This window comes from Sturnira hondurensis, unplaced genomic scaffold, assembly GCF_014824575.4.
Source record: "Sturnira hondurensis isolate 20B ecotype Veracruz unplaced genomic scaffold, ASM1482457v3 Scaffold0001221, whole genome shotgun sequence".
In the NCBI taxonomy this organism is placed as follows: Eukaryota; Metazoa; Chordata; class Mammalia; order Chiroptera; family Phyllostomidae; genus Sturnira; species Sturnira hondurensis.
The window spans coordinates 3,328,845-3,340,108 of record NW_028073852.1 but is presented as its reverse complement, the minus strand read 5'-3'; the positions used below and the strand labels follow the sequence as shown (position 1 = coordinate 3,340,108).

The following is an 11,264-nucleotide window of genomic DNA, read 5'->3' as shown; positions in this document are numbered from 1 at the left end:
ATGAGAAGCCTGGATTTCCGCCTCTCTTGAAATGACCAGGCTCACATTCGCTCAAAGCGTGGGGACCTACATCCAGTCCTCACCCGTCGCTCGCCGCTCCGGCCCCTTCCATAGGTCCCCCCACCCCACACTGGAGCTGCCTGGAGCTTCAGAATGGGATCCTACTTGGAAATAGGGTCTTTGTAGATGGGTTAGTTAAGATGAGGTCATTCTAGATTAGGGTGGACCTAATCCTACGGCTGGTGGCCTTATAAGGAGAGGAGAGGACACACGGGGGAGAAGAGCATGGGACCCAAGCCAGCGATGTCCAGGACCACCGGCCCCCCGAACCCAGGAGGAGATGGGGCGGCTCTCAGGGAGCCTCCAGGCAGAACCGCTGCTGCGGCCCCCTCCCCTTCTCTGTCTGGCCCACCCTCTGGACATTTGGGGTGTGAAAACCCTGAATAGTGTGTTTCACTTTCTCCAGAACCTTCCCCGGGACCCTGCCCTCCCCTTTTGGACAGAGGGCCTGCGTCGCCTGGCAAGGGCCTCTCCCCATCCTTCCAGCTGGGAGTCGGCAGAGAGAGCCAGAAAGTGCTGCAACCAGAGCCCCCCGGCTGGTGCGGTCTGGGTCCCGAACCCCCATGTCGGGCTGGCCTGTGGTCCAAAGAGGAAAGACACGCAGAGGGGAGGGCTCTGGAACCTCGCATGACCCGACGTCATCAGTCCTTGCATGTGCCCTCCGACAGGAGTGGCCCCCGACTGCTGCCCCCCTTGCTTGCCGGAAGGCAATAGCTGTTCACCCTGAACAGCGGGTCTCCACTCGGCCCAGCTGTGTTGGCGTAACCCGTGGCAGTGGAAACCACATGTGCCCAGGCCTCCCTGGAGGTACAGATTCAGGGGAGGATTCCGTTTTGTTATGTTGTGTAAGCGACTCCACTGCGAGCCTGGGCTGAGAGCCCCTGGCCTGTAGCGTAGGGTTCTCCAGGAGCAGACTCTGAGATGAGGATTCCCATGCCAGGAGTTTATTTGGGAGATCACCCCCGGCATTCGGACAGCAGAAGGGGAAGGAGGTGGGGAAGGAAAAGAAGCCTATGTGGGGTGCGTGATGGCGTTGGTCGTCAGAGCAGGCAGCTGAGCGCTGTCTTACTGAGGAACGGTGGGACACAGCGTGGGACACGCCCGGGTATCCCGCCCGAGGGAGAGGGGGATGTGCATTTACTCATTCCTTGAGGGCTGCTTCCAGGCCATTCATTTCTTGGCACTTCTGCCTTGCCCCTGTGTGTGGGAGCATATTCCTGCCTTCAAAAACAGAAGCCTCAGGCATTATCTGTCCCCTGTGTTCCCAGTCACCTGCCTGGCATGTAGGGGTGAGTGTCCAGGGGACAGGGCGGGCACCTACAGCGTCCGCTGCAAGTAGACAAAACCAAGGCAGACCTCCAGCGCCACACGGTAAGGGCTCTGAGGTGCCACACGCATCCCCAGGCTCAGTTCTCTGAGAGGCCCTGTGAGGCAGACTGCAACCAGCCTGCTTTACAGCGGAGGACAACGGAGGACACCGAGATCATGTCCAAGGCTGTGTGACACGGGGTCCACGGCTTTGCTCCCACTGTCTACCGCGCATTGGTGATTGAGCAGATGGGCTGAGCCCTGTAGCTGACAAGAGGCTGAGGAAAGGAATCGGCCCCGGGAAGGAAGAGGCTGTGGGGGCTGGTGTGGGCGGTCGGCGTTTCTGGCTCAGAAAGTGGCTTCCCTGTCCTCTGGGGCCTTCTTCCTGGCCCGTGCATACGGTCTGAAGGCAGCCCGAGCTCCCCCTTCCAAGGGGGGAGTGACCACTTTCAAGACTGCAAAGCCCTGAGGGTGTGGGTGGGGCACCCTCTCCCACCTTCCGAATTATGGCTTTGGCCATCTCCCCCGATGAGTCACACCAGACATGGCCATACGCTGGGTGGGGAGAGATCCTTCTCCCCAACCCTTTGGCCTGACATGCCAGCCAGCCAGGTGCAAGTGCAACAGCCAGGGGTATCGTCACCAAGTGCGGCAGGTGTGGGCGCCCAGACACCAGGTGTGTGCGATTCCGAGCCCAGCAGAGGCCCCCCCCCCTTGCTCTGGCAGCTCCTCCGCCAGCCTGCCTGAGGCTGTTTTCCCACGGCCACTCTCCACTCTCCTGCATAGAGGTATGGTCAGCACCCCCTTGTTTAATGCAAATGTGTTACCTCGCTGGAGCCCCACATTAGCCGGCCAGCACCCATTTATCATCCACTTTCCCATTTGCAGGGAGCAAGGCGATGAGATAATGGGACACCGGACAGGAGGATTTTGATGAAGAATAAGCAGGAAGAGCTGGAGCGTGAGTCACCGCTGGTGGGAAATGGCTCAGAAGGGGGCTGGGAGGTGGGCTAGGCCAGCCACGAAGGGGCTGCTCAAGGGGCCTGCACCAGGCCCCGAGGTCAGAGAACAAAGGCTTTCTTCCCACCGAAGCCGGACTGTAGAATCATTGCCTGGGTCACCCACGTCATTTCTCACCGGCTGGGGGCCTTGGGCTCTTCCCAGCCTGGGGCTTCCCAGTCTCCAAAACTGAGCAAGTGGAGGGGTGGGTGGGAGGAGGGCACCGGCGCACGGAGGGGGCTTTAGCGAGCTTCCGGTCACTCTCATTTCTTAGTGGAGAAACCGAGGCGCGGGAGTCCCCAGGACGTGCACCAGTCCCTCTCCTCCCCCGGTTATGGGAGGGTCCGAGACCAGAACTCAGGTCCACACCGTTCGAACTCAGATCAGTGAGCAAAGGGGGGCCGGGGCAGTTTCTGACCAGAGAGAGCCAGAGGGTGGGGGAGGGTTGCACAGCGGAGTCAGGGCGGGTGTGCGGGGCCGGTGCAGAAGCCCACAGGGGCGACACCGGCAGAGGTGGGCGGCAAGGCCCTGGCCCCGGGCAGGTTTCCGAAAGCGCGGCCCGGTGAAGTGACCCCCGCCCGCCGGTCCCCAGCTCCCCGACCCCGGCCGGGAGAGTGCGCTGCTGGGCCTCTGCCACCAGGGGGCGCCGACGCGCCAAGGAAGCACGGCAGCGGCTCCGCGCCTCCTCGGAGGAAACAATGCGGCGCCTCCCCGCGTAGCGCGGCGCGGCGCGGGCCGGACGCCGCACACCCGGGCGAACGGGAGGCGGGCGGGCGCAGGGCGCCTTCGCTGGGAGCCATGGGCGCCGCACGGCGCCGGTGCGGGTTGCGGCGCGGCCCGGAGGCGCGGGGGGCCGGCGCGCGAGCCCGGGGCCGCCTCTAGCCGGCACCGAGGGCGCGGGCCCGGGGATGAGGGCGCCCGCGGCGGGGAGCCTGTCCGCGCGCCGCGGCGCCGTCCCGCCCCGCGAGCGAGCCCGAGCAGGCAGACGCGCGGCCGGCGGTCTGGGGGCGCGCCGCCTCCCGGGCCCCGGAATGTGAAGCGAGGAGGGCGGAGACGCAGAGACGGCCAGCCGGGCGCCCTCGCCGCCCTCCGGCCGCCGCGCTGCGCCGCCCCCCGTTCCCCGCGCAGCGAAGGCCCCGCGCTCCCCAGTCTCGCTCCGGCTCGGCTTCCGCCCCGGGCGGGTTCGCGGCCCCGGACGGCGCGTCCGGCCTCGCCCGGACAAGTTTGAACAATGATCACAGTGAACCCCGATGGGAAGATAATGGTCAGAAGATGCCTGGTCACCCTGAGACCCTTTCGGTAAAGTTCTCTCCCGGTTGGCGCGGGGAGGTCTTTTCCCCCGAGGGGTCGCGGGGCAGGGGCGCTCGAGGTCCATCCTCGCTGGGGTGCGGGCCCGGCGGCGGAGGGGCGGTTCACGCTCCCACCGGTGGGGCTGGGGAGAGGCTTGGCGCTCGCGGTTCGGGTTCTTGGTCGGGGGTGGGGGGGAGGGCGGCGAGTGATCCTGGGACTTGTCCCGAGTTGGTCTAGTTCGAGTTGGTCTAGTTCGGAAAGGACCCGAGTGGGAAGGCGGGAATGAGGACAGGTGGCACCCAGATTGTGGACCCCGGCTGGGAAGTCGTCCAACCCGGCGCACCCTCCCTGCGCCTCGGGGTCCCGCCCCTCCTCGCCGAGGACCCCAAGCTGGCGTCAGAGTGAGGGCGCCGCGCCTCGGGGTCGGCCTGCCCACCCCGTCCTGCTGTGCCACCCCGACCCTACCCCCTTGGTCGAGCGCTCCATTTCTCGCCGCTGTCTCCAAAGGGGGGAATCCCGGAGACTGGGACAAGGAGCACCCCCTCCCCAATCTAGGTGGTGGAGAGGCGGGGACAGGGGCGGCGCTGCGCTGCGGGGGGGGGGGGGGGCGGCAGGAGCCCGGAATGTGGCGGGAGCGCGGAGGCAGGATGGAGGTGGAGACTGGTCCCGTCGCCCGACCTCGGCTGGCCAAGGCCTGGGGCTGTGCGGCCGCTCAGGCTCTGTGGGCCCCGCCCTGGAGGCCTGGGGAGTGGGGGTCGGAGGGCGCGGAGGGAGCGGCCACAGGTGAGGGAAGGAGCCCTTGAGGCTCCCGAGGCTCGTGCTGTGGGAGGTGCTGAGTTCCAGCCCCTCCTCCCGAGGCCTCACAGGGACCGCCCCCCATATCCCGCCCTTCTCCGGACCAGGGGACCTTGGTTCACGTGGCGCCCACCTCCCCTGCACGTCCAGCCCTTCCATCGGCCAGGCCTGTTGTGTGGGGCTGAAGAGACAGCCCCCCGGGGCTGCAGGAGCTGCGCCACGCCACCCCACAGCCGGCTGGAGGGTGCGGAAGGACCACAGGGCCCGGCTACCCCGCGGGTGGGCCTTGATCCGGCCAGTGGGAGGGACTTAGGAGCCCCCGACAGACACAAGTTTCCTATGAGAGGTGAGCAAGTCTGGAAGGGGCCTTGCTCCTCCGGGAAGTCCTCTGATCTTTAGCTGACCCGCACCGTGGAGAGGGTCCTCACCCGGTCTCATCCACCCCATGTCCGTCCCGCCGTCAGCCTGCAGAAAGCCCAGCCGTGGACCCGAGATTTAGCCGGACATTTCCGAGGGCAGTTAACGCCCCCACGGTACTCCAGCACCACGGACAGCGCCCGCGCCCCGCGTGCGTCCCTCTGGGGTCATGCCCTGATTGGCAGGCTCTGGGGTTGCATAGGTTCCCCTCCCCCCAAGTTGTCCAGCTTCACCTCAGGATCTCCCTAGGCCAGAGACCCACAGCCTGCAGTGGAGTCTTTGTGTCTCCTTCAGATGGCTGGGGCAGGCGACAGGCATAGGACCGTATCCCAGCACTTGCAATGCTCAAGGGCAGGCCGGACTGGCAGGACTGGGGTGGGTGGGGACAGGTGACGATGAGTCGCCCTGGGAGCGCCAGGCTCTGGGCTACAGGCTGAGGCACCTTGTCACTGCAGGTCTTGGGACGCTGGCAGCCAGGGTTCGCAGCTCTAAGAGCGACCACATTGCTGGAGAAGGGATTGGGGGGAGGGAGGGATGAGTCACTTGAGGGGCCGTCCTTGTCCTCAGGCCAAGAGGACAGTTTCTTTCCAAGGACTATCTGGGTGTGTGCCCACCTCCTCTGACCCTGTCCCTCTAGCTGCTGTCCTGAGACCAGCCTGGCTTCACCTTGGGGACCCTCGGGCGTGAGCCCTACCTTGGGCTTGGTGGGATTCAATGAGGGGTCCTGGAAGAGGAGAGAGCACTGTCCCTATGCTGTCCCCCGCCTCCTGTCCTCCCTGTCACCTCCTGGAGGGAGCTCCTGGTCCCCTCTCTGCTTTTGGATTCTGCCCCTCTCTGATTTAATCTCCTTTAAACAGGCTTCCTTTAAATATGGGCAGGGAATTTTGTTGTGCTTTTATTTTCTTCCACAATTATGTGTTTTCTTTAATGGACCAGAGTTTAATTAAATACTGCTCTGCCAGTTTCAAATAATGAAGATTAAAATGCATAAGGCCAGTCTTGCATGGAGAGAGACACACTGGGGTTGGAGGACGGGGTGGCGGTGAGGGGGCTGGAGGTCTCTGGTGTGAGGGGGGGCTCCCTGCGAGGTGGGGTTCCTCTCCCTGGTGGGGGTGGGCGAGGCTTCCCCTTCGAGGTCTCTGATCACCTTAAAGTCCCAAACAGCTGCCACCTCTGGCCACCCCAAGACTATGCTGGGGAACTCAGTTGTCCTGTGTGGGGCCCGGGGTCTACTACAGAAGCAGTGGAGTCTGGGGCTGGGGACTTGAGGGGCGGTCCCTGCGGGGGCTGCACACGTGCCTGGCACTTGGCAGATGACCAGCGCTACAGACGGAAGCCGAGAACGACAGTCCTTTTCTGGCGAGCTCTCCCGACCATGGTGACAGCCCCACCGTGTGACGCCCCACAGGCAGGCGCCGACACACTGTGACTGGCCCGTGGCTCCGACTGACAGCCTACTGCGTGCCTGCTTGGTGCAGACGTGGGTCAGGGAGAGTCTGGGCACAGGAGGCGACCACACGGCCCTGTCCTTCTAGATCTTACCACCGGTAGTGACAGGGGCACGCCCCACCCCCTGCCCACACCGAGGAGGTGTTCCAGCTCCCCACGACTGGAGGCCGAGGCCAGGGCTGTGCACACGGTGCCGGCAGGCCCGGTGAGAGACAGGACCGCGTGGGTGGTGTCGGTGCCGATACCCCTCTGGCTGGTATCGGCGGGTCCTGCTGAGCTCTCCTGCCCCTGGAGAGCTGGTGAAACGAGTGCTCGCCCCACCCCCAGAGTGTCCGATTCAGGAGCCCGGGGATGGGGGTGGGGGCTCGAAACGACACCTCCAGCATTTCTGAAGGGATGCCCAGGCTGCTGCTGTGGGGCCACACGCCTCTGGTAAGGGGGCTCGGAGCTCACGGAGCTCACGGCGAGGTCGTGGTCCCTCACGGTTTGGGGGCTGCCGCACCGCGTCGCTGTGCAGGGGCCGTCTTTCTCCTGCACGGATGAGCGACGTGGCCTGACCTTTTGTGCTCCCACTCGCCGCCCCCCCCCCCCCCCCCCCCCCCCCCCCCCCCCCCCCCCCCCGTCACTCGGTCACTCGGTCACTGTGCTGACCACCCTGTTGCTTTCACAGGCTTTTCGTCCTGGGTGTTGGCTTCTTCTCGCTCTGCTTCCTGATGACGTCTCTGGGAGGCCAGTTCTCAGCCCGGCGCCCCGGGGACTCCCCGTTTACCCTCCGCACAGAAGGTATCTCACCGGGACGGGCGCCCGGAGTGGCGCAGGCGCATGTGGGGGAGGGGAGGAGGCCCTCGAGCCTTGTACGGCTGACAGTCCCCTGGTGCCCGTCCCAGGCGTCCTGGCCACCTGGTCATTGGACACGTGAGTGGACAAGGGTCTTGGCGTGGGCTGCGCGACCCCGAGTGCTGCCTGGGTTAGGGTCTCAGCCGTGGTCATCAGGGCCCCTCTCGCCTGGGCTCTCGGGCCAGGGTCTCTGGGGCATCATAAAGGGCTGCCCATGTGGCTTCTCTAGTGGGAGGGGCCTGACCACAACACCCGTCTCTGGGATGCCCATGCTCCTCGCTGTTGGTCCAGGCTGTGGCCCCAGCAGGCTGTCTGTGGGCTCTCGCGCCTTATTTATAGGCCCATCGGACACCGTCTGGGTTCTCAGGCTCTGCCCACGTGGCGCTTGCAAGGCCATGGAACAGAGTCTCTGAGCAGAGCGGTGGGGCCCAGACGGCCCCGGTTGGTGTCCAGGCTTGTGGTCTGCCAGCTGAGTGCTGTCACTGCCCTCACCTACTCACCTAGGAGAGGAAAGCCACGCCCATCCTCGGGGTGGGGGGGGGGCTGGGTTGGCTGAGCTCACCTGGCAAGGCTGTGATGGGGCGACGACCTGGGCAATGACCCTTCGCCCTTCATCCTGGGAGGCATTCGGACCCATGTCATGGGGCCTGTTCCAGTCGGAAGGAGGGCACAGGGGTGGGGAAACGGAGGCAAGTGGGGTTTCTGGAAGTGTCCAGGGCTGGCTCGGTGGGCTTCCCCTGCTCCTCTGGGCAGTCTCAGCTGACTGGCTCCCCCGTTTCAGGTGAGGACCGTACCCTTCTGTGGAAAGGTGGTCCTCCACGGGGTGCTTGGGGGCATCCCTGTGCCACCCGTGCCTCCTCATTAGAGTCGCCCCTGCGTCTCGCACACACCTCTGTGTACTTGCAGAGGTGAGCTCCGCGGGGGTTGCATCTGGTAGTGGTTCAGGCCCCAGTGTGAGCTCACTGAAGCCACCCCACTTCGAGGAGGCGGCGCCGTCCCTTAGCCTCCCTCTGGGTCCCCCCCCCCCCATGAACGGGATAGCAGCGTCCGCTTCCCCACGAGCACTGCCACGAGGATGCACTCAGCTCGTGCAAAGAGCCCCGGGCAGCATCTGGCTACTAGTCCAGGCTCCGTAAATCCTTCCTGGAGGGGCTGAGTGTGCGGTGGGGGGACACTGCAGAAAAGAGCGAAGGACCGAGGAGGAGCTGGGACTTCCTAGAGGAGACACATGAGGGTTGGGGCGGAAAGGGCGGCTGTACCCAGTGTGAAGGCGCCTGGAGGGAATCTTGGGGGGGGACCCTGGGGGCCCGGAGGTGTGGGGTGTGGGGAGTGATGTTCCAGTTCCCTGGGGGCCATCCCTGCGGAGGGGACATGTATGTCTGGGGGGGGGGGGGGGGGGGGGGGGTGCTATATATCAGGGGCTTGAGGCAGCTGGGCCTCCAGAAAGGTCAGGGGTGGCGGTGCCCAGGGCCCGGAGGAGGAGGGGTGCACGGCTAGGTTGTGTGGGTTCTTCCGCTCACCTCGCTGAAGGGTTGGGGCCCCCGCTAGGCCCAGAGTAAAAGGGGCTTATGCGGGCCCTGCTGAGCCCTGCACGCTGCAGTTTTGCCTTGTGTCTTAGGGGTGGACAGAACCACAGAGAGGAGGACTTGGCCGAGGCCGTGCCGCTAGACGCGAGGCATCTGTGTGTGTGTGCCTGTGTGTGTGCTTGAACTTGCCGCTGGAGTACACCCTGCGCAGGCCGAACCGGCAGTGCAGTGGGCAACCCAAGAGAAGCGGGATGTGCCCCGCCCCCAGGAGGCCCTCGTGATGTCAGGACCCTGCCCTGGGGGCGCTGGGAGCTTTGCCTGTTTGGGGACTCTGAAAAGGGAGCTGTGTCCTCTGCGGTGCCCTGCCCTCTGGATGTCCTGTCCCCGAGGTTCGAGGTCTCGGGCGGGGTTGACATCGTTGTCACTGCTGTGTGCCGTTCTGTGGTGAGAATACGCCACAGCGTAGGGTCCCTGCTCCTGTTGGGGGCGCTCGGGGCTCCCGGTGGAGCCTCTGTGCGTGGGGCTGCTGTGGATGTTCTGGTCCGCATCAGGTGGGCTCGTGCAGGTGTGTCTGCCGGGAGCCCCAGGAGTGGGGTCAAGGGGCCTCCGGTTGGAAGCCAGACGCCTGCAACCTGGAATGGGCAAGGGGGTGGTTCTCACAGAACCCCGGAGAATTGATCCTGATTCGCTGCATATCCCGGTTCTCACTGACTCCCGGTTTCTTTCACGACCTTGGATTAAGTTGATTTGCTTGGAGAGATGCAAAGTCGGGACTTGGAAGAACCCCAGGCTTATCTTGTGGGTTTAAAATCTTGATCCTGCAAGAGACACCCTACCTCCTGCCCGGGGGCAGGGGCAGCTCGGGCCAAACCTTGGAACCCAGCAGGGGGATGGGGTTGGGGGAGGAGGGGCTGGTGTGCAGGGGCCTGAGCAGGGATTCGGAGGGCGTGGTGGGGGGTTTATTCAAGGAGTCCGCGCTCAGCCTCCCGCAGACTCAGGAGACAGAAACCCATGTTTGGAAGATAAATCCTTGCATCGGTCAACAAAACCTGCTGAGCACAGATGGAGAAGCTCTTCCTGCCCGTCAAGGCTGAGGGCAGTGGGGTCCCACAGGGAGGGACAGACGGCCAAAAGGACGTGGTGTGGGGAACAGCAGCATCTAAAAGGAGAGGAGACCCCCACCGCAGCCTCTATGGACTGAGGCCTCCCTGGGAAGGCTTTGGGTTCACCTGTGGGCCGGTTTGTATATCGTGACAGATTCACTCTGTATTCTGCACACTTGTCTTAAGACGTGGGGAGGAGGAGGCTGAGCGGAGACATATAACTCGGAGGAGGTCTAACCCAATTCTGTCTCGCAGCAGCGGCTGGCTGGGGCCCTGGGGGCGTATTCCCTGCGTGCTCCCTCTCCGTCCCTGCCCCTCCCACTGCCTCTTCCTCCGCTGCCCTTCCCTGTCCTGGGGAGGACTCGGCTTCCCCTGCAGCAGGAGATGTGAGACAAGGGGTGTGACGTGCGTGAGACCCCCTTTCCAGTGCTGCTGAGGCTCCCTGGGGCACGGGAGGCTGGGGCACAGGAGGCTGCTGCAGCCCCCTGTCTCGTCTTGAAGAAGTAGAGGTCCCAGGCTGTGTCTGGGGATGCAGGGCACAGGTCTGCATGTCCTGGGTTCAGCCTCATGCGTGGCCCTGAGTTTCTGCTGGGGCAGACCTCCGGGCCCGGCCTGGCTTGCTCTGTGGCTGCCCCTGACTCTGAGCCTTGGCACCAAAGGGCTCTGGGGCACCTCCCCTTGAGGCTAGCAATGGAGGGGGTGCCCAGGCCTGGGGCCTGCCCCTGTGCCCCCATGGCCTCAGCTGGGTTCCAAGGGGGCCCTGTGCCGAGACAGAGGTGTCCACACCTCCAGCCACACGGACAGCCCCCATGCCAGCACACCCCTACGCCAGGTGTAGGAAGGTCTGCCTGTCTGCTCAGGTGTGGGCCCTTCAGCCTCCTGGGCACGGGGGCGGGGGGGGGTGGGCCTCAGTGGGCAGGAAACACCCGTCTGTCCGTGTGTGGAGCCATTTGTGTCTCTGGAGCCCCGGCCTGCTTTATTTATATGGAAATGTGGAGGGCGTGCGTGTGGGATCTGAGATGTTCACTGGGGCCTCACATTAAGTGCCTGCAGTTGAGCTGACGCCAGGAGCAGAGAGGTGACCCCAGGCCAAGCCAGGTCAGGAGCGTGCTCTGCTGACAGTCCCAGCTGTGTAAGCCAGCCTCCCTCCCAGGGACCCACCTTCTGCCTTGCCCTGGGCAGAAAATGTAGGGGGCTGCCTGCTGAGGTGTCAGAAGAGTCCTGTGCCCCCTGACAATGAGGGGAGTGGCCTCTGGGTCCCCACAGCTGGGGAGACGGCTGGGGTCTTGGTCCAGTCTGATGGAGGCGGCTTTGCAGACCCATTCGCTGGTGAGGGGCCCTGTCTCCTCAGCCTACTCATAAGCCTCCGTCTTCCGGAGTCAGTCCTTCTGTTGACAAAGACCTGGCTTCTTCCCTCCCGTGCAGGACAATCTAGAACCCAGGCGCCCCCGAGGGACTCTCAGAGGGAATTTATGGTCCC

At 64.5% G+C, this 11,264-nt stretch overlaps 1 protein-coding gene across 1 annotated transcript in view; it reads left to right on the top strand.

The window, feature by feature from the left end:
- Positions 1 to 3,559: 3,559 nt before the first annotated feature.
- Positions 3,560 to 11,264, top strand: part of MGAT5B (alpha-1,6-mannosylglycoprotein 6-beta-N-acetylglucosaminyltransferase B) — a 53,480-nt gene continuing 45,775 nt past the window's right edge. Inside the window, exons 1-2 of the mRNA XM_037064656.1 lie at positions 3,560 to 3,666; positions 6,989 to 7,101. Of these exons, the coding sequence (XP_036920551.1) occupies positions 3,599 to 3,666; positions 6,989 to 7,101 (181 nt within the window). The 5' untranslated portion in view covers positions 3,560 to 3,598. The remainder of the gene's footprint in view (positions 3,667 to 6,988; positions 7,102 to 11,264) is intronic.